This window comes from Equus asinus, chromosome 1 (assembly GCF_041296235.1).
Source record: "Equus asinus isolate D_3611 breed Donkey chromosome 1, EquAss-T2T_v2, whole genome shotgun sequence".
Taxonomy (NCBI): Eukaryota; Metazoa; Chordata; class Mammalia; order Perissodactyla; family Equidae; genus Equus; species Equus asinus.
Genome location: NC_091790.1, coordinates 171,543,210 through 171,566,664, shown reverse-complemented (window position 1 = coordinate 171,566,664; position 23,455 = coordinate 171,543,210). Strand labels below are relative to the sequence as shown.

Sequence of the window (23,455 nt, the reverse complement as noted above, 5' to 3'; positions counted from 1 at the left end):
AACACTGATTATCTCTTTATAAGAGCCTTAGCTGTGTTGTGTTCGATCAATTATAAATTATGAAATATTTTATACAGGGTAGTAAAAATAATAAATTTGGGGTGAGTCGATTTAGGAATACTCTACTCCATGTAAACTAAGCAAATATATCAATTCTTAAGGAAACAAGCAAAAATTCTATATATGAAAATATATGACTTACATATTTGAGATTCCTTAAGAATACAGATAGTATCCATGCTAAATAGAAACATGAAGTTGCTCTATTTAAAAATTCTTGAATGGCCACTTCAGGATTGCTATTCATTTCCAAGGCTAACTGGTATGTGAACTGGGTCACGAAAGCAATTTTCATTGAATATTATAGTCTAAAAAGACAAATTACACTCTGGTGACAGAATATGTAAAAAAAAAAAAGGCCTTGGCATATTTATATGGTAACTTGCAGAACATGGAACAGTAACTTTCTCCTAAAATACGGATTGTATCTATCCATAATCTCTATCCACTCATTTTTTGCATATCAATGCTATCTCATGAAATTATTCCTAAAATTCAAGAAAAGTGTAGTGGTGATACAGCCATATGCCTTTATATATTTAAGGTAAACTTTAACGCCATTAACTCAGAGAAACTGTGAACTGTACACTTGATGAAACATAACTGAAGTGGGAATATAAGAAGTAACAGAAAACCAACTAATTACATCTATATCTTACATTAGTCATCTCTTGACTATTTGCATCAATGGAAGGAAGTAGCCAATAGAAAATCACGGATAATTCAATTAGTGGGATTGGGTCTATGGCCTTGTGCTCAGCAGCCAAATTTCTAATTGCCCAATGTAACTTACTGCAAATGTGTTGTGAGGATGCCCATCACCAGAAGAGTGGCCACAGACACATAATTTTGTTTCTGGAAGCAATTCCTAGATTAAACAAAGAGAATCAGGAGTTGGCTTTTTTTTTCAACCTTAAGGTTTATGCTAATAATTCACATTATCATTTAAAAATATTTTTTGGATTATTTTCTTGGTAGGTCAAGGTAGACAAGACTATTCTATCTTTGTCTCACTTATAATAATATAGGTTTTAAAAATAAGAATAATTTGGCAGATGTGACGTTGAACATTTGAACATAACAAATTAACCACCAACCAAAAAATTCATTGATTATCTACTGTGATCTTGACTTAGAAATCTCCCTTCCCATTTCTAAGCTAAAGTTATGGTCAATGTCAATAAATACTCCTACAGATTTAAATGGTACTGTGATTTTACAGTATGGGATGGCTAAAACTTTAATGATTTTTTGAAAAAGGTAACTGCGGAGTTGTAGTCAATCATAATCAATACAAAGAACATAAATCCTGTCTTCTCATGGAATGTGAGAACAATCACAAGAATCTCTTTAAACAAACTGCCTTGGCCAAGCATTATTATAACACAAATATTGCCATTAAATATATAGTTAAGACTACGGAGCCAAACTCCATAATCTCTGCTAAAACCTGTTGAACTGTGCCGTTTGTATTGTAAACTACTCTATACACTCAAATGTATAGTTTGCATTTTTATCTGTAAAAGCAAAGTGATTATTTATTGATAAATGACAAGGAATGTCATTTTTTACCTAAGTAGCATGAGACATTTCAAAGATTTTGTCTGAAGGGCAAAAGGATTACACTGCATTTGAATAGACTATGTGACAACGCATCCTTAGACTTCATGTATGATATGAAAAGACGATCCCCATTCACAAGACACACAAGGGAAATTATATCAGAAAAGAAAAAAAGCAGCGAAGGAGGTGGTAGGGGTGTCAGGGAGTATTTGTAGTGGTTTGATGCATGTAAATATTACATCTTATAAATAATTCTTTTCAAATACATCTCTGAAGTTCAGGGGCTCTGTTTAAGAAATGGATTGTATATGCTTTACATGACTATATGCCATTTTCTTCAAGATAAGAGCAACGTTAATTCAAACAGGAAAAATGGCTTCCAAAATATCTTTTTCTTTCAGCTTCCTATGAAGACGTATGTCACCTGATGCTAGCAGATGAAGACTAGGGAAAAAATGTTCAAGTTAGATTTTACTGTCAGAATCCAACAAACACGTTTTCATCTAAATTATTTTGTCAACAGCCTTGTAGTACCCTTGCTAACCTTATTTGGCACCAGTGCATAATTAGATACACAGGGGTGTGACTCCAATTGAAGGTGTTGGCATTGTAGCACTCTGTGAAAATATTAACTATGAGGTTAACTCCAATTTTCTCTTCTTTAATTAAATGCACATGGTACTAATGAGGTAACCTACTGTTCCTTGATAGCACTAATTAGCTAAGAGGAGAGTACACTCTCACACTGCAATTTAAACCTAAAAATAAGGTTGAAATATGCTAATTGCAGGCAATTTAAAACAGTACAAGTTGAAGAACTAGTCATAATAAGAGAAACTGACTGCTTTACAGCTAGGCAGCTGTAACTTTGGTTAAAATCAAAACAAGCCACATGATTTTTGGACTGCTATTTAACAAGGTCATAAGCATCCTAAAAAAAGGAAATGCTACTCCTTACCATAGCAATGAACCAGACTAACAGAAAAATCCTCAGATCAATACTCATCTACGTAAAACCAAAAATAAGTGAGCATCACAAGAACTCCAAGGTGCCATGGCACTATCATTTATATTTAATCCTGAAAATTCAACTCCATAAATAAGCAACATCTCCTTAAACTCTTTCGAGAGCACCCAAATTAAATAAAATATTGTAATTTGTGCTTGCAACATAGACAAAACATGGTGGGGTGTCGGAGATCTGCCATCACATTCATAGGGTCAGAGGGAAGATACAGGGAGGAGGAAGCCTCAGCACTTGAGGAATACACAAACGGGAAATGTCCAGACAACGTCCAAGTACAGTGATAAAAATACACTAAAGATGCTATGGAATAAAATGGTGGAGTTACCATTTAAGGGATACAGGTGCCAAAATATCAGGAGATTTTCACTACATTTCGTCTACAGATTAGAGCTTTGGGATAGAAGTAGCCAGAAGCTTCACTGTGAGTGAGAATTTGAGCTATTCTTAGCTCAAATGACTCAGAAACATAACTTCAGTAAATCTAAATATAATCCAAATGTATCTTCTTTAATGCTTTTTATTTATTTATTTATTTTGAGGAAGATTAGCCCTGAGCTAACATCTGCTGCCAATCCTCCTCTTTTTGCTGAGGAAGGCTGGCCCTGAGCTAACATCTGTGCCCATCTTCCTCTCCTTTATACGTGGGACGCCTACCACAGCATGGCTTGTCAAGCAGTGCCATGTCTGCACTCGGGATCCAAACTGGGGAACCCTGGGCCACCAAAGCAGAACATGTGCATTTAACCGCTGCACCACCAGGCGGCCCCAAAATGTATCTTCTTTAATTGTTTTTCAAACATTTCCCAAATATGATTTAAATTGATAAACACTGAGATAATTTTGACAAAGCAAGGTTCTGAAGGACCTTCTGAATCATCAAAAAAGATATTGTTTTGATCGATGCAAAGTATATTTTCATTGTTTTTTGATTCCGTAAATTCCACGACATATTTTTATTAATCAAAAATTTTGATTAACCAAAACACTCATTGTCTGACAATGCCAAATCATTCCTGTTACCACAGATAGAAATAAAGCACATTAAAACGATACTGTTAATTATCCTTAAGGACAAGAGAGAGAGGGACTGCCCCACTCTGAGGACTCACAGTGACATTTTTCTGTCCCTGTCACTTTGCACACAAAAATCCTAAAATAAATATTCTTTAAACAATTGAAACAGTTGAGCGAGCCTTAAACACAAAGAGTTACAAAGCAAAATTTATGAAAAGAGAAAGGCAACTTAATCTTAAGTTTACTAAAGAACAATAACTTAGAAAAAAGCAAACCATTTGAAAGGCAAAGGCTTTTAAGTAACTCCCAACTAATAATTCCTGGAGTTAAAAGCATGTGAGAATAAAGTCTGCACTACTATTAGCCCGTCATCATGCTTTACCAAAAGGCTTGGTTGGAGAAACTGTGCTTTGAAAAACCTACCCAGCTTCTTCGGTCTGTCCTAGAGCTTTCTACAACGGAAAGAGACGGAATGTTGGCAGGAGATGCTAATAAACCTCTGACCAGCCATGCTTTAACAGACCCAGGAAGTTGCAGGGCTGTAAAGGAGTAGCAAGGCGAATGAAATCAGACAGTCATTTAGAAATGGGTCTCCTGGAGGCAACCTGACATCCTCCAGCAAATCACAGGGAAACACAATGTGAATGGATGTTTTAAGTGTTTACATCTGTTTCAAATAAGCACCAAAGAACCTTTTAACAGTGAAAAGGCCAAGACAGTGTACTGGAACGGGCTTTCGACATTAACTTCAGAAGGAATCTATTCTTCAGTTAAACATGGATCATTGTGATTTTCTCTTAAAACAATAAAGAGTAAGTCCTTTAGTGTTGAAAATAAGAATACTAGCTCTGGAGACAGCCTGCCAGCCTTCAGATCCTGACTAAACACTTATTAGTCGTGTGACCTTGAGCAAGTTTCTTAGCCTTTCTGGGCTCCTCTCTCCAGAAAGGGGGTAATAAGTAACATCACTATAGGGTTATTAAATACATTGACTGTAAAGTACTCAGAATAGTGCTAGTACCCAGAAATTTAATTTTATTATCTATGTACTTAATATTTACTAGCTATTATTATTGCTTCAGAACATTCAATTTTTTCAAATAAAAAATTATTAAAGTTCTACTATGCCTAAAACAAAATTATGCACTGTAAAGTATGCAAAAATTCTCAAGACATTGTATCTGCATTCAAATAGCTTTCAGTCTATCATTAGATTTCATGATATAAATCAAAGTCTCTTCCATGTGAATAAAAAATATTTTTTCTCTTTAGAAACCTGGTGTAGCAAAGCCAGAAGTTAATATGAGTGTGTTTGCATTCAACGACAAGTTGAAGTGACTTGTAAGAAAGAATACAATTTTTGCAAAGTTGAGGAAGGTATATTTTTCGTAGAAAAGTAGCTAAGTATTATATATTGATCATTCCTAAAAATGAAAATGTTTTAAATTATAATTTATTTCTTGAGGTTTGCTGAAAGTATGTTCAAATTTTTCTTTAACGTGTTTAAACCTTTAGTGTCTTACAATATTTGGGGTAAAAAGATTTCTGAATGGAATAATGGCCTTTAAAAGTATAAAATTTTTTTAAAGTGTTCAGCTAGTCAAGAAGTATGGACACTCTTGACATGGTATAAAATAAGAATAAAATTACATGTTTGATTGGCCTTTCTTCCACTCCAACTGTTTTGTTTGTTGGTTTGGTTGGTTGGCTGTTTTTAAGCCATTCGTCATATCTGATGGAAATTGTCCCAGGGACAGTGTGGCCAGGGTTGTACCAGGATGATGTGTGTTGGCTTTGCAAATACAAACTACTTCATCCTTCCCCAGCCTATCTCTGAAAAACAGATTAAAAGCTGCCTAGCTCTGACAGAAGAGATGAAAAAAAGAGAACTGATGCTTGGAAAACATTTTGAGTCTTTCGTAAGACCAGGAGATAAGAGTAGTCGGTGTATTCTTTGGAGTCAGTTAAAGAGAAGCGGGCACTTTGTACCCCAGGGGATCAAATCGATCTGAACACGTGCCTGAAGACTTTTCATTCTTCATTCTGAAGAGGCAGCTAGCCCGCCTTACTTCCTTCTGCGGCACAGGCTATAAAACCCATATGACACTGAGGAGAATCACTTTGCAGAAAAGGGAAATGAAGCCCAGGGAGCTAAAATTATTTACAAAAGGTCACGCTTCTATTTATTTTTTAAGACTGCTGTACATCATATTTCCTACTGTACACCTTCTCAAACTTCAGCATGTAAAAGAATCTCTGGATAACCTACCATAATTGCAAAATTCAGGGCTACATTCTTAGAGATTCAGATTCAAAAGATCTGGGATGAGGCCCAGGAATACGCATTTTCACAAGCATCTTGGTGATGTGGTTTAGAGCTTCCGTGATCACATTTTGGGAAATGTCTTCGTGTTCAGATATTTGCATGACAGGTAATTTTTCATTCTTTTATTCTATTATTCATTCAGTCAACACTTTTTCAGTACCTACAATGTGCTATAAACTATATTAGGCATGTGGATATAAAAATAAATAAAAACTGTCCCTGCATCCAGAGCAGAGTGGCTAAAAAACAGCCTTGTAAACTAGGATACGACAAAGTAAGTGCCATCTGCAGGAGCTCTTAACTCTTTTTGTATCTTGAATTTCTTTGGCAATTTAGTAAAATCTAGAATGGTCTCCTCAGAAAAGAAACTTTAATTGCATAAAATAAAATATAAGAGATTAGAAAGGAAATCAGTTGTACAGAAACTCAGTTTTCAAAATGTTTAAAAAGCCACATTTGTGAAATATTAATAAATGTGCTTCTTTATTAATGCATTAAACAAGATATAGTGGCAGGTTTAATAACCACTATAATTTTGAACTAGTAATAAGCATAAATAATATTTCTAGATAGTTTGCCAACTGTGATGTGATATGAAAATATCTGTAATTTTTATTGGTGACAATGTCACACATACTGCAAATACTACTGTGGTTTGTTACTTACATTCATAACATAAGAAAATATTCTTCTATTTTATTCTATTTATTTCTCTCTTCTAAAAAACTTCTAAAAATAGAAGTTTTAATTAGAAGTGAAAATGAGGTTCCTCCTTTTCCACCACTCACGTTCATAGACTTCCTGAATTCTACCCACGGATCCTAGGTTAAGAGACACTACATTAGAGAGAAATACATTGTTGAAGAGGTAAAAAGAACAGTTTGATTGTATTAAAGTACATATTTTCTGGCTGACTTTCAAAGAATAAGCTGGAATTTATTACTTGAAAAATAAAAGAAGCAGAAAGGAAGAAAGGGAGAATTCAAAAGATTTAGGATGGTGCCTGAGAAATGTCATAATTTGGGTATGGCAGGAGTGTGGTATGGATGGGGAGAAGTGATGAGAGATAAGGCTGGAAAGGGTGGGGCAATGAAAAGTTCGGCACATCAGAGGAAGAGAATTTCTTTTATGTTCTGAAGTAAAGCAGAGTAACAGACTTTCTTTTAAGGAGACAAGAAAAAAGCATGAAGGGGTGGGTTTACACTGGACTTGGGAAAGACTGATGGTTGGCAGCCTAAAGATGCCCAAAGTTTCACCAGACAGTGAACTCGGGCATGGGCCGTCAGTAGCAGTGAGGATGAGAAAAGGACACTCAATTTGAGGAGAGGCTAACTTCAGAGGATTTGGAACCTACCTGAGCAAGAGAGTGAAGGATAAGGGACACTGGGAGTAGACTGTCATGTCACTAGCAAGATAAGAGGATGCAAGGAAAATTTTTTAAGGAACGGGAGGGAATTTGCTTCATTTGGAAACACTAAATTAAAGGTGACTGCAGGACATCCAGGTTGACGTTTCCAGCAGACCTTTGAGTATACAAGTCTTAAGTCCAGGAGACAAGGCGAGATCTACAGAGATCTGAGATCACCACTTTGTGTAGTGGTAACCCCACAGGGAATGCGTAAGTTCTGCCACTGAGATCATCTAAAGGAGCGGTTCTCAACCTGCGCTGTGTGTTAGCATCAGCTGAGGAGCTTTGAATAAATACTGATGCTGGGCTGCACCTCCCTGAGCTTCTGATTTAATTAGGTTAGGGTGGTGCTCAGGCATTTTTTAAAACTAAGTATCCCAGATAATGATAATGTGCAACCAGAGTTTTGTGCCACTCATATAACAGTATAACATATAACAGAAAAAGTTATGGACAGGGATGAGAAAAGCCATCAAAAGACAGAGAAGATTAATGGTCAGAGAAGTGTTGTCAAAGCTTCAAGGATGAGAATTGACTACAACTCTCTAGGTTGTCACTGATATTCAATAGAATAATTTCAGAAGCGCAGTAGGGGCAGAAACCAAACTATAATACATTGAAGAAGGAATGGAAGTTGAAGTGTAAAGAGATTTTGCGGAAGTTTAATGATGAAGGAAAGGGGAGGACTAGGAAGACTGCCTGATAGAAAACAAAGGCTGATAGAAGATTTTTTGTTGGCAGTTGTGTTTTTAAAGATGGAAAGATTCACAGAAAAATGGCAGACTAAAGATAGAGAAAAGCAAATGTGTAGCTGACCGGATAAGGTGGCAGAAAAGGTGAGCAGAGCAGCTATCATGTACAGGAAGAGAAACTGGCCTTAAAGAGAAGATCATATTGTGATACAAAACGGCATTATTAGGGGTGCCGACATAAGTTTATTTAGGAGTAGCGATGAGAGAGGCAGAGGGAGTTCTTGCCTCGTGGCCTCTAGAATTTCTCCCTGAAGTGGCAGTGAAATCACAGAGAACAAAGGGGCTAGGTGTGAGGCAGAAGCTTTAAGGGACAGTGGCAGTGGGAAACTGGTTTAGGGAGAAGGAGAGTGAGGTTTTCGAGGCCAGTGAAACAACTGCTAAACAGTGATGAAGGCTAAGCTAAAGTCAGAGATTTAATACTGCCCGATACTGTGAGTTTTCTAACGGAATATTCAGTAGTGTGCTTGGGAGTAGGAGTAAAGAAAGCCACAGTTTGGAGAACGGAAGAGCAAGTGCTGTCCCAAGGGCAGAGAGGACGATACAAAACAGTGAGGGTGTCTCTCATGTCATCAATAATCATAGGATACAGCTGGGTCAAGAGGAGTGGAGGTGGGGGAAGGTGGTAGTGGTGGTGTGTGGGAGAATAACAACGGAGAATTGTGCTTATGATCTGAACGGGGATTCCCTAGGTCCACCAATTCAAACTGATTTTAAAATACTGGTCCAAGGATATGCAGAATACTGTCAAAGGTATTGATTAATGAAAGTTTTTAATTTTATGCTTATATTTTCACAGGTCAGTGTAAAGTTTTAAAAATAGTATATTTTCTTTTCCTCAGTAAACATGTGCCAAATTGATACCATTCATCAGTAACAAACTCAACAAGAAAATCCAAATTTACAAAAGTAAATCAGGGATAACTCTTTCCTTAACAGAAAAATTGTTCAAATTAAAAATGTAGTTATGATTGTATTTATTTAAATGGAAAGCAAACATTTAAAATAGATTTGATTTTTATATAATCTTTAGGAACATATGCATTGCACAGACTGGGATATAATTGTATAAATTACTGAATCTTCATGAACAAATGTGTTACTTGGTGCTATTTCCCTATAGTTCTCTATTGTCTTGTGTTTCCTGGATGTTGAAAGAGTAGAATTCTTTGAGGAAACAACTATTGTCAAGACCATGCTACAATCTAGCAGCAAGCCAACTCAAAGTGACTATAGAGGAAATCTGTTGATTTTGTCTAATCAGCATCTATTTCTTTTTTTGGTAGTAGCACCAAGTTTTCTTTGGGGGAATACCCCCGTTCTGTACCCTAGCTCCAATCATGATATGCAAACTGGTGGGACTAGCTCCAGGGCGGGATTGGCACAAGGTCGGTGAACCAAACTATGCCAATCAGACTCCCTCTCCCAGGAACTGATTCTTGAGTGTGTGACATCTGCATAATAAACAGTGGGATTCATCCAACCCAATGCTGGGACCCAAGGAGCCGTCCACTACATCCTGCTCTGCTTCCTGTCCTTTCTGAGACCACATTTTGGTGTAGCTATTCCTTGTATTCTGTGAGCAACTCTATATCCTTTGAATAGATTCTACTTTTTGTTAAGTGTTATGGCTATTTCCGTGACTTGAAGCCAAAGGTATAAACTAACACGGGTACTTTAAAATATGTCAATAAATGATCTCACTGCCAAAATTAGGATTAAGCTTTGATAGCTTTTAAAATAAGTTTTGGAGCAAATTTTAGGTTACAATCCATTTTTAGGAAATAGACCAAAGATAAGGCTGAAAGTCATGATCTTGGCCTCATTTTTTATTGTTTGCAAAGTAGTGAAGTAGTCACAAATTGCTGTTGTAATTTCAGCTTTATAAATACATCTTTCCACTCCCTAAACCGTCAGCCTGTATAATTGAACTTTACATTCTATAAAACACAATTTAATATATAAAAATGGCAAAATAAAACATTAGGTTAAATAAAAAATAGCAACACAGGCCCAGTTTATTAATGTACTGATCACTGATGGGCATTAGCATCTTTTATTTTTATCATAATGTAAGAGTATATACTCATTCATTTTTCCTTTCAGATTCTAAATTTAAATTTTTTCTTGAAAAAGATTTGCCCTGAGCTAACATCTGTTGCCAATCTTCCTCATTTTGCTTGAGACCACAGCATGGCCACTGATGAGTGGTGTAGGTACATGCCATGAAGTGAACCGGGGCTGACAAAGTGGAGTGCACTGAACTTAACCACTGGGCCACAGGGCTGGCCCCCAAATTTTTTTCTTTTTTTTAACATAAAGACTAGGTAAACATCAACAAAGAAAGTTTAGTGGTGGCCATTGTCTCAATCCAGATACCACAGATATTTGGGGAATTTGAGATTTTAAAGTACTTAATATTAATCAATTAAATCCACTGACATTCCTAAAATAAGATTCTATCCCCACGTCATGCTTAAAAAATACTGAAGAATTAACAAAGATTATAGAATACAACAGTGTCAAAGACAGGTTTCTTGCTCTGTTTTTAGTCAATTCCCTTTTTATTTTACCTCAGAAAGCTGCCGTAACTGGTACTAATTGGCACCCTTGTTAGAAAGCTCAGCAGAGGAGTCAAGAATAGAAAATATTCGGACACCTCTCACCCACAGGGCCCAGCTGTCTGCACAGGTGAGGCTGAGATCAAGGATGGGGCAGATGACCTGGCTGCCGTCTGGGAGAAGGAGAAGACCTGCACCTGTTCATTGACTACACAGGCAACTTGAATCTCCAGGGATGTTAAACAGGTATCTTTCATGTGCCTAAAGGCATTGAAAATCAAAAAAATGCCCATAGTGTTCCTACAAGTGATGTAGTTCTATTTTAAGATGGAATGAAGGCAGCAGTCAACAGATACTTCTGGCATGAGATACTCCTAAAGAGGACTGGCGGACTCTTGTATTTCTGCTTACTTGTATGTTTGTTTGCTTTGTCCAAGAGGATATTTTAAGCTCTTCTACAAAACCATAGGAAGCTGGATTTCTCATGAACATTGGGAGAGTCGAAGACAAAATTTTAATTATATAATAATTATTCAATAGATAAAATGGACAGATTCTACATATAGGATTTTTCTCCCCTAGATATATTGGAGCTAGGCAGAAATAGCTTAATGCATACATAAGAATAATAGTCCTTGGTTTTCTGCTTTTTGTTTTTAGTTTGTAGTCAAAAGAAAATCTCTCTCTTGTCACCTTGAGGAAGTCAGGTGAGGTAATATAAGGTAAAGAAACCTGTCACAGTAAAACAACTTTCTTTGTGAAATGAGAAAGCACAGAACAGTGGTCCTGTATACCAGGGCAGGACATGTAGGTGCTTAAAATATATGTGTTGATGACACGAAGCTAATGAGTGCCTCTGTAGTTCCATCACTATTTTATTCACTGAAGATTTAATGAGTACCTATTTTATGTCATTTACGAAAAAGTCTGACTCCATTTTTAATTTTGACTGCTGACTTCTTTTTAAGCCTCAACCTCCCGTTTCCCTGTGGCCCCACATCTGGACAGAAGGCTAGTGCCTGCACTTCCTCTTTTGCCACTGGAAAGAAATTTGAATCACCTGCTCAAAGTATCTTTTCCCCAGTCTCCCCCACAGCCACTATGGAGACCCAGCCTACTCCTTTTACTTTCCCAAGCCAGCCAGGTAGCCCAGGAGTCTCTTATGTCAGTAATAAAATTTCTCTCAAATTCTCTTGGTGTGTGGAACGTCACCAGTTTCGACATCTGAACGAAATTTTGGGTGGGGCTCCCTCTCACGTCTGCAGGGTACTACAGAACACTACTTACTATGTTAAGAATCAACAGAGCCAAGTAGAAGTCTTCAACCCAAAAATGTTTACAGACAAATTGGGAAGACAAACTACTAGTGACGGGTATTATAAAAAGTGCTATGATGGATGTATGCACAGGGTGCTATAGGAGCACAGAGGAGGGGCACTTATATGGCAGACAGGGCATGGAAAAGTCTTTCTAGACTAGGTGATAATGAATGGACATTAGTGTACAAAGGATGTGAGGAGCGGAGAGGTGGGGAACATTCCAGACCAAAGGAGTGGCCTATATGAAGGCTTGAAGTTACGTGACCCCTTGCTGCATTCAGAGATCCATAGACAGTCCAGCAAGGTCAGAGAAAATAGTGCTAGGGAAAACAGGGTGGCAGGAATGAGGACAGAGACAGAGAGATCTGGCAGAAGCCAGATCTTCAACAGCCTCATGTAAGGCAAAGTGGCCTTTTTAAGCTTCAAATTTCTCATGATTACATGTGTATACCACCTGCCCTTTCTCTCGGAGGATTAAACGAAGGGTCAGGTGCGTAAAAACATTTCTGAGGTGTTTAGAATCATATTACTACAATCCTGAAGAAGTAACTGTGACCAGTGCAGAATGGCAAAGATATTCTTTTAAATCTTTACGATGGCAAGAAATAACTTTTTGTTTCCAGGAACTCCCTTTCCTCTTCCTTCCAGTCAGTTGCTTTCCTACAACTCTGCATATGTTTTATTCCTTAATATTCTTACCCTAATTCCTTAAGTACACTATTACTTATAGTATATTTAAAGCAAGTTCAGTATCAAAATTCCACTTGGAAAATTCTGCTTGCAGGAATAGAAGTGTACTAAAATTTAACATATCTGAATTGTGTTGCCATAAAAGTACACAAATTAACCTAAATTTTGTATTACTAAGCAAAAAGTAAGAAAATAATTTAATTTGACACAGCAATATATTTTCATTCTCAAGAAAGTTTTGTGGTAAACTAAACTGAAAAATTTTGAAAATGGAAGATCTAAGTTCAATTTTATAATACAGCACTAAGGGATATAAAATCAACATTCTAAAATTTGGGGTACAGAAGAAAAGGAATGCTTTGTCCTAGATTTAACTGGATATTGCCCCTTTCTTTGCTATTTGGGGCATTCAGAATATAATTTCACAGATGATATATTTTTCTTAATGTGATTTTCAGACTACATCTAATGGAAAATGCCTGGTTAGGATTAAGAGACATAGTACAGATGTTAAACTACATTTGCATGCAATTATTTCTAAAACAAATGCCAGGGTACAGAGTCTATTGAAATGGCTTTCAGGATGGCTGGCACAATGTATTAAACCAGCTTCCAATCTCTGAGTAAGTCTATATTCTGAATATTTCAAATCAAGATACTGAGCACAGAATAATCCTTAGATTTTTTTACCTTCATGCATTGTCCAAGAATGTAAGGACACAGAGTTAGAGTCCAAAGATTCAGGGTAGGGATTTAATATTTTTTAAAGCAAAAGTCTGTTGCTTAACATAAAAATTACATTTTATGTGTTAATTTCAATCATTGAAAAAATAAAGCTACTACAAAACAAGTTAAAATAATAATTTAATGTGTGGAATAAAACAAATAGTAATAGATTGGATGTACTGCGTAGCCTTCAACTTGTTTTAGGGACTTTTCCTCATAAAGCAATAAAAGGCATCTATAAAGTTACTAATTTTTTTTGTTAGTAGAAATCTCACTTTAGCTGATGGACTTGCAGCGATATACTTTCAAGCACCAAATGAGTAAGAAACTCTTATTCATAGTACTTCTGAAATGCATCTGTCACCAACTTTACCAGAAATATCAAAAGCAGTGAGTTGGAGGACCAAAAGGAAGCATTCATTGCTTTGCTTACATGGAGCATAGTGGCTTCATAGAGGCACTAACCTGAGATATCCCTGGAGTTTCTGAACTGCGCAAAACTTTTAATTACCTTTCAGGGACCTCTGCCATGAGAATGTATTGTGGATTAGGTCTTGATCCAATGAATGAAGCCTGAAGAGCCACTGCTATATCTATTATGTATCAAAACAAAACACTGTATCATACTTTCATTTGTCCAAATTCAGAAAGCACCAGCATCTCTTTTGCTGTATGCTTTACTCCTTAGGGGGGAGCAAGTCAGATCATGGTCACCCCTAGGAAGTTATAAGGGGACTGGAGGACGTGGCAGTTCCTTTTCTGATCCCTGCAGGGGAAGCAGCAGCAGCCCTTGGATCAGCTACTTTTTATCTGCTGTTGGTCTCAGTGGCAGCTCCTCTTCTTGCCAATAATGATAAATGATAGACTCTTTAATGAGGACTAGAGCCTGCAAGCTGCACACACAGAAGCTTATCTTGTTGGCATCTCTGATTATGATTTGCTCCCTATCAACCTCTTCGCCTTCCTGTGATGTGAGGTAGAGAGGAAACCTGAAGGAAGAGGATCAATTACTAAAAAATAGCAGTATTTCCAACAGAAAATCTCTTACCATTCAACATGAAAACTTATGATGCCTGGAAAACCTCCAGTAGAGGTCCAGCACTTCCACTCACTTTTTTTCATATCAAAAGATTATTCCCCACATTGTTAGGTAAACGTCTAACTTCATTACCAAGTCCCATTGCCTTCTCAACAGTGCTTCCTAAGAGGTGAGGATGATGAGATATAGGAGAGAAAGGAATAAAAAGTCAGAGTCACTCCAGTAGAATCTTCTAGTGGAGGTGGTGATGGAGACCCCCTCCATGGGGAGGCCCCATGCACCCCCCACCCCTTCCCTTGAGAACTACTGCTTTATCTTAACCACAAATTGACTTGGATTCCATACAATGAAGACACTCAAGAAAAGGTAGTATTTACATTTAATATCTTGTTTTCCAAAATGGAAAATTTGAGATATTCTGAATAGCAATTAAGAGGCTGTATGCTATCAGAGATTAATGGCTGAGTAAAAGGCATAGGAATTGGAATCAGACTGACTTGAATTCACAATCCAGCTCAAACTACCAGCTACATGATCTTAGATAATGTAATTTAACCTTTCTAAGCCTCAGTTTCCCACTCTGTGAAATGAGAAAGCATAAGTAAACATATTATGAGGAACACAAAGTAAGCACTGAACATGTGCCAGCCAAGTGAAATAAAATCATAAATACTTGGGATCTTTCTTTTGTTAGAGAAAAAGAGGCATTAAAAAAGAATGGGAACATGAGACATATGACTTCTTTGGCATCTCTGGTTGACTCCTCAGCCTTCCTTTTCACTGGCCTACTCACCCGACTGAGACATAATGGCTCATAACACTTGTCACTAAAGGGCCTAGGAGACCAGATAAAGTCCTTTTTTGGGCACAGGTGTCTGTATCACAACACTGAGCAAGTACGAAATCTTCAGATACACGAATGAACTAGTAGTGAAAGGCTGCTCTATATTCACAAAACATGGTTTAAAATACCAAAATTAGTGTTTATATATTTTAAATATTAAAATACAATTTGTGGTAACGACTCGATGAGATAAGATTATTATTAAAATAAATATGATGCAATTTCTCCAAAGAATATGTTTCTTGAGAGTTTAGATCCATAAGGATGGAAAGCTGAGATGAGTTCTGAATTAGAAAAGATTGAAGGGGATCAAAGCTATCATAGCAATCACTATGCACTACAATAAAAAAACAGAAAATAGTAGCACAGAGCTGGAATCAACTCAAATTTTCACAAAACCACTATGACTATATATATACACACAAACACACACACACACAAAATAATATAAAATTTCCATTTTTTATGTGTAAAAGAATTTACTGTGAAAGATGACGTCAAATTTTAGAACTGTGTTACTGTCTATTAGAAATTATTCATTTCTAAGCCAGGACCAAGTTTCATTACCCAATAGCTGCTCTCAAGAATGAAGCTAATTTACATTTAAAATAGGAGTACAGTCTACTCTTTAAAAGCACAATGGTAAACACACCAATTTGACAATTACATTAATATGAGTATTTGCATAATCTGTCTTCCACACCTGTTCTTAATTTGAAGCAGCTGCAGGACAAATCACATCACACTAATCTCAGTTGGTGTGTGTATGTTCTAAACAGTAATGCACGCATCTTATTTTTTCAAGATATTTTATTTTTTAAAGGTTTCCTGACTTTAAAAAAAATTGGTCAAAGTATTACAGGAGCCATAATATTTATTTGGTTACCATTAATCAGTATAATAAGCATCAAATAATGCTATCCCTTTCATGTTTTACCTCCTCCATTTTTGACATACGATAGTACTGATTTTTATCTCTGGAGTTGTTTTAAATAACATGTATTCTATTTACATGAAAACGGATTAAAAAGAACAATAAAAATAAATCTGGAAGCCTTCAAAAAGGAATATAGTCAGAGAATCAAGTAAAATTTTCAGATCATTTGCAAATGTGCTTGCAGCCTAGATAATTGTGGCACCCTTTGGAACATTTTCTTACCACTGGGTTCCATTTATGTTTTAACTATCATATATCAAAATTTAACAAGCAGAAATTTACTTTCATCTTTTAAAGGATCCAGCTTGTGTTTGTGGGTATTCACACATATACTCAGTGCCATCAGAAAAGAAGTCAGTTTACTATTGTTACATATTCTTCCACTTCATGTATTTAAATCATTTAGTTAGATTCTAGCTGGTGGAATGTAAGATACCCACGTAATCTGTCAACAAAACTGTCTCTCTTTAATCTCCTATTATGAATGGGAAATGAAGCTAAAGCTTTCTAAAGATGTTATTTATTTCCTGAAAAATGAATGAGAGCATGCACAGTAATGAACTCGAGCAACAAACAAAGCCGATCTGTTTATTTACACGTTGTTGACCTCGGAAGAGGGAAATATTAAATGTCTGAATTCTTAGTTCGGTATTTCATTCAGAATTCTATTTTTACAAGTGCTTTCAATATGTTAGAAGAAAAAAACACCAAAAATTCATTGTAGCTTGCATTTCTACTACATTTTCATGCACATTATTTAGCAACTCTCACCACGTAAGAGAAAACTGAGAGTCAGGAGAGTAACACGATTAGCCCAAATTCTCATAATCTGTACCAGTGTTATGGTTCAGATATTCTGACCCCAGCTCCATATTCCTCTCCATGATTCGTGGATGTTGATTTGAATGAATAATAGCCATTATGATAAACAAACAGGTGCAAAGATTTTTACTAATGGAATCAAATTTTTGCGGTTTTTTCATTTCATAGTATCTGAAATACTTCGACTCATGGCTTCAAATGTACTAGAAAACACCGTTTCAAAAGTGACCATAATAAAAGAACTATTTTCTCTTTAGATAAATATGTTGCAAATTCTTACCAAGAACCAAGACTAGTTACTCTAGGAATATAAAAATAATTTTTATTACCATATAATTTAGGCCTTATAGCCAAGTTATAGCGATTACGAGAAAAGCAATTTTCAGTTGTGACCTCTACATAATTATATTTCTAAATATTCTTTATTTTATTTTTCTTCATTAAAACCTTAGATACATAATTGAACACAGAGAAAAGTACTCTAAACAGATAAGCTGGCATGCCATGGGGCACATGGAACATAATGGAGTGAAAACTATATTTGTATGTAATGAATATGCACATTGTATAATATTCTAACAACAAATTTCACTTTTTCTCTGAGTATCAGAATATCTTAACCTCAATACATGAATCATAAATTTCCAAATTTTATAATAATGCTATTTCTTTTTGTTTTTTCTATTAGGGCAAAAATTAACTCATTATCGAAGTTAAAAGCTTTTGACATGTAACACATAAAGAAGGCTAACTTTTTGTAAATATAAGCTACTGAAAAGGGATATTCTTTTGCTAAAAATAAAGCGTTAGGCTAATAAATTTTTACAGCTAGAGACAGTCAAATCTTGGGTGACAGAAAAAGAAAATGAGACTCCACAACTGAACTGCCCTCCCCCAGGTCATAGAGTTAGTGAGAGGTGGGGGCAGGACTTGAACCCAAAACCTCTCCTCACACCACAGTCTGGCCGCTTACCTTCATTACAACACATAAACCGAATACCGACAAGCATTTACAACATGTATGTGCTTCTCTATGGTCCTAACCGAAGCTATACCGCAATGAATGTATATACAAATGAATCTTCAGTTTAAAAAGAACTACAAAATATAAGACTGCATTCATTTCTAGACTCGCATGATGATGACACATGGAGACACACATAAATGCAGGTAAACACATACATATGTGTGTTAGTATCACTAGGAGATTGGAATGCAGGTAAATTTCAATTCTTCATACTAATTGCCTAAATTATTTTTGCAAGCACACACTGCTTTAATAAGCACTCAAAATAAGGCTAGTTGCAGAACAAAAATAGAACTTAGAACAGTAGTTATAAATGTTTTACATAAAACATGTTTAACTCTTAACAACCTTCACTGACATGAAGTTGCAGTTTATACGTACTCTGATTTTTCTTGTTTAAACAGAGAATTTATTACTCTTGCCTTAGTCTCAGTAATGCAGAAAAATTAATGCCTACTATTCTTGGCATGATGACTTTTTTTAATGTGAGGAAATTATTAAGACACTTTCTTCTCCTTTTCTTCTTTTCAATCTGAGTAAACCCTCTCTAGGATAGACTCTTTCATTTTCCTTTTAATCATCTCTATCATATTACTTATTATCCTTAGACCTGTTTCCACACCTCAATATCCCTCTTAGAGTCTGGATCTCAGTCCTAAACAAATTTTAGAGGACCACAAACAAAGCCTCAGGAAGCAAAAAATGAAAAAAAAAAAAAACCTTATTCTGCTCAGCCTGTAAGTGATGGCTGATTTACTAAACACTTAGAGAAAAGAAAAACCCAATTTATTCCATAGAACGCTCTAAAAAGCCATAACTGTCAAGTAGGTTTTTTTTTTTTTTATCTTAAACCACTGAGTTTTGTTTAAAATGGCTTAGAAGAATGGTTATTATCCTGAATTTTTATCTAGCCAGATTGTCAACTCCCTGAGGATAGGAACATCTTTGAATCCCCTCTGGTACCTCGTGTCTGCCTAGCAAAGTGTCTAACACACGAGGGCATTTAGTCATGTTTCTTGGAAGGATTGATTGACTGAGGATGTAAATTCTCATACATGGAAATACTGTAAATCACTTTTTAAGTCTTATTGCTGTTTTGTTTTTAGCTCGTTCTTTTTCCACTGAAGCATGACAATCATTTGTTTCATATGAGATTCTATAGAGTAGGCTTTTCAATTTATTCCTACATTATTCCTGACCTCTCTTTTTTTTTTAAATAAACATCTTCTTGAATAGAATACCAAGCAAAAAGGTGGTGGTGATAATATTAGCCTACCTCTGCTTTAGTCTAGCAGTGTGGGATATTGTTAAATGGACATGCCAAATAACATAACGACATCAATTGCCTATTGCTTAAGTAATCATTTCTAATTGAGTTTTTAAGAAATATTCCTCGCTATCAATTAGTCCAAGAACAGATGTTTCTTTTAAAGCAATCTGTGTTGGTATGACAATGTGAATCAATGATATTTTGACCCTTTAGTGATGATAAGATACATATTAGCACAGAGTAACCTGTCAGAAACTTGAGTATTTAATGCACACTGCTTCCAGCAAGTTCTGGTGTTTTCAAAGACTCACGAATCACTAATCATAAAGTACCCAAGAGTCCCTTTTTACCATATTCATATGTATCTCTGTATTTCATAGATTGATTTAAATGTTCTAGTATTTAACAAAGGGGTTGCAAAATAGGGCTTGAAGGTCAGAGTATGGGAGGAAGGAAGGGAGGGAGGAAAAGAAAAAAAAAGAGAGAGAGAGAGAAAGAAAGAAATACCCTCTTCAGAGGAAACATGAGCTCTCAAGTACAATATATTTCCAAGTCCTCCCTAATACCTTGTGCCCAGTCCACCATACACCTGCTTGGACTGGCAAGGCAGTGGAGTTTGATCTTCCTGGATGAACAATATGCAAAATGCCTATTACAACTGAATATTAAAAATAAAATTAAAAGAAATCACATACAGTAAGAGTAGATCAAAAAAACAGGCAAATCCTTAAAAGTCACAATTTTACTACAGAGAATAAAAACAATATGATTATTTGGCTTACTTTCTTTGCTTTCTAAATTTATGATGTATTTCTCTAAAGAAAAGTTCTGTACACTATTTCCTATGTTTGAAAGATAAAATCCAATTACACTAATTCCATAAACCACACATTTTAAGAAGATGGACTAAGTTCATTTTAATTTCATTCCGGATAATTACTAGAAAGCATGCAGGACCTATTCGAGAAGGTGAGATTATTAAAAATCATTATGCATTTACAGTATCTCAGATCCAAACCAATGATTCATTCTTATTCTCAAGGTGCCCTGGATGAACTGAGGACAAACACCACAAGAATAATCCTGGTTTTGTTGGGCAGAGTCACATATAGCTTAGGGACGGGCACCTCCCATTCTTACGCCCCCAGAATTGTCAGCCTTCAACCAGACAGGCAGCCTTCACAGAACGAGAAATGTCTGCCCTTCATATCTTCCTGCCTGCCCTGAAACTGAGAATTCCTCAGGAAATGATCCATTCGTTTCAAATGTAAAGTGTTGTGGAAAAGCTGACATTCAACCCTGGTCCCTGGGAAAGTTACTGAACTTTTTGTCTCTCTGATTCCTTTCAGGTAAAACAGAGACAGTATCAACCATTTCTGGGGTTTATGTAGGGATAAAATGACCAATCAGAGGGGCTGGCCCCGTGGCCGAGTGGTTAAGTTCGCGCGCTCCGCTGCAGGCGGCCCAGTGTTTCATTGGTTCGAATCCTGGGCGCGGACATGGCACTGCTCGTCAAACCACGCTGAGGCAGCGTCCCACATGCCACAACTAGAAGGACCCACAACGAAGAATATACAACTATGTACCACGGGGGCTTTGGGGAGAAAAAGGAAAAAAAATAAAATCTTTAAAAAAAAAAAAATGACCAATCAGAGGCAAAGTCTCTGGAAGCCAGAACACAGCAGGAACTCACAGAAGTCAGCGGGGCTGGAGGTGAGGGAGAGCAAGAAGGTTTCCTCGGAACTTCTAGATGCCCCAAAGTACCTCTTTTTCTAGTGTAGCTGTTTATAACTCAGATTACTGCAGGAAATACAGAAAAAGTATAGAAATCTCTTTTATCTTCACTATAGCTGGAAGGAAAATTAGGACTTTCACGAGCTTTCCAACAGTACCAGAACCTAATATATAATGGCCAAATGAAAATTTTTCTCTGACCTTAACTTGTTCAAAATTCAGCTTCTATAACTTTTTTTTTACCATCCTTTGAAAAACACTTGCTTCTCTACTTGCAAAATATGCATATGCTTCACTTATTTAAACTTTCTAGTGTCTGTTACACATTCTGTGTAAGTCCACCGGGTGCATCACCAGCCCTGCCAAGCTTCAGTAGCAACTTCTTGCAGGGGAAGAATCGCTTTGGCTAGGGTACTTTGCATTGTGCTTTCCTGTACTGAATGTATACTGAGTCGTTAATAACATTTTAGTTATAATTTAAAATATTAAAACTTAGAATAAAGCCCTATAACCCACTGACCTTGAGTCACATGAATATATAGGTTTTTGTCTCTCTAAATTTTCCTAGGAAAAAAAACAGAAAATTCCTTCTTACTAAAAGGCTAAAAGAAACTTTGGTCTTTTGTATCATCCTTGAGCAGATGTACCAGACCAATCTGGACTGCCTGTCTACAGAGTTCATGTTTCACGAGAAAAATAAATCTATATTTCTAAATAGAGCAGCTGATAAAACTCCACAGTAAATTTAGATAGTGTTTTAATGGAAATATCCAAAATTCACATGGTTGAAGCAATAGACATAATTAAGTCATAAAAATTATATACCAATAAATCATGTAAGAAGTATAGTTTCTTGAAGATACTTGAGAAATCCTCACATCTCATACATCTCATTTGTAATCCTGTACATTTCCAATATCACCTGATTAAGCAGACTTCTTACTTCCAGTTTCCTAGTAAAAGCATCACTGATATTTAGTGGGGTTAGAAGCATGACTAGTACAGAATAATGAAGCAGTCTATCTTGTTTGAAAAATAGACTAAATAGGGGGTAAATGGATTATTATAAACAAAATACGTATGTGTATATAAAATTCATAAACCATAAGACAGAATCAGGAAAGAAAATATTTAGGTAAAGATAAACGGAGAAAGAATTAATTGTTACTGTTAAATAAGTACATTACATGTTCTCTACCCAGGAAAAGGAATCAGTTGAAGTATTATTTATAAACAGCCTGCCTAACTGGAGCAAAGACAAAATACATTAGTAACGTGAGATGGCCTGGGTAATGTGACCTGAATCTTGTCTTCTAATGATATGCATGTCTGCTTATAAGTTTCTTTCTACAAAAACAGTGAAGCTGATAAACACCATAACTTCATACTTATCTTATCAGGTTGAACAGAAGTGATACCCTGCACTTACTCTGACAAAGAAGGAGCAATTCAGTTTGCAGAATTCAATTCAATTTTGCAAAGACTTATTTAGCAAACACCATGTGCCGAGCAATGTGTTAGAAATGACATGTAATCTCTGACCTCCATAGTTTAGAGTCTGAAACTGAGTTAGAGTAACCAAATAATTATAATAAAATATGGTATAATCTATTTTAGTAACTAATACATGTAGGATAATAAAATAAAAGTATGACACAGGTTCTGGAAATAAACATGGATGAGGGATTATTTCTCTTTGAAGAGTCAGAGAGGACTTAAGGGAACAGGGCCTTGAAGTTTGTGTAGGAGTTTGGTAACTAGATAAGGGGGGAGTGGGAATCTTCTAGACAGATGGAGAAACAAAAACAAAGTAAGTAGATGTCAAAGTTCTTATTGTTTTTGGTGCCTTGCAAAGTGCCTGGTACATAAGGAACAAACTATAAACATTTGTGAATGAATGAATAAATGAATAAATAGTATGTTCAGTTAAGAAGGAAGTATTAAGTCATGGTTATCATGTATCAGGCGTATGATGACGTATAGCCTTTTATGCCATGCTGAGAGGTTGAAAAACGGGAAATTTTCACGTTAGGGCAGAGGAGTATGGCCCAATCAGATCAGAAGGGTATACAGCTGGAGACTGTAGAATAGAATCAGGAAAAGTTGATGAAAACATTGGATAAGGGTAGAGAGAGAGAAATAATTTCTGTCTGAAACAAGTTGATCTGAGTTGAGATACCCCAGTAAGGCAACTGAAAGCCTAGGAGCCTAGGAGAAAGGAGGTACTTGATGAGGCTGTAGACCAGCTCTCGCCTATGAACTCCACACAGTTATGCAAAACGTACTATGTGCCAGACATGAGTAAGACACAGCCCCAGCCTTCGAGGAACCTATAGTAA

At 36.2% G+C, this 23,455-nt stretch overlaps 1 protein-coding gene across 24 annotated transcripts in view; it reads right to left on the bottom strand.

Moving 5' to 3' along the window:
* FOXP2 (forkhead box P2) overlaps nucleotides 1-23,455 on the bottom strand; it is a 522,105-nt gene that overhangs the window by 109,924 nt on the left and 388,726 nt on the right. For 14 of the 24 annotated variants that reach the window (XR_011503015.1, XM_070516813.1, XM_070493287.1 and 11 more), the window contains one exon: nucleotides 854-928. The exons of the other annotated variants lie outside the window; for them this stretch is intronic. Coding sequence is in view for 12 of the 14 variants with exons in the window: in XM_070516813.1 (XP_070372914.1) it covers nucleotides 854-928 (75 nt within the window). In the remaining 2 variants the exon portion in view is untranslated. The remainder of the gene's footprint in view (nucleotides 1-853; nucleotides 929-23,455) is intronic. 24 annotated transcript variants of the gene reach the window in all.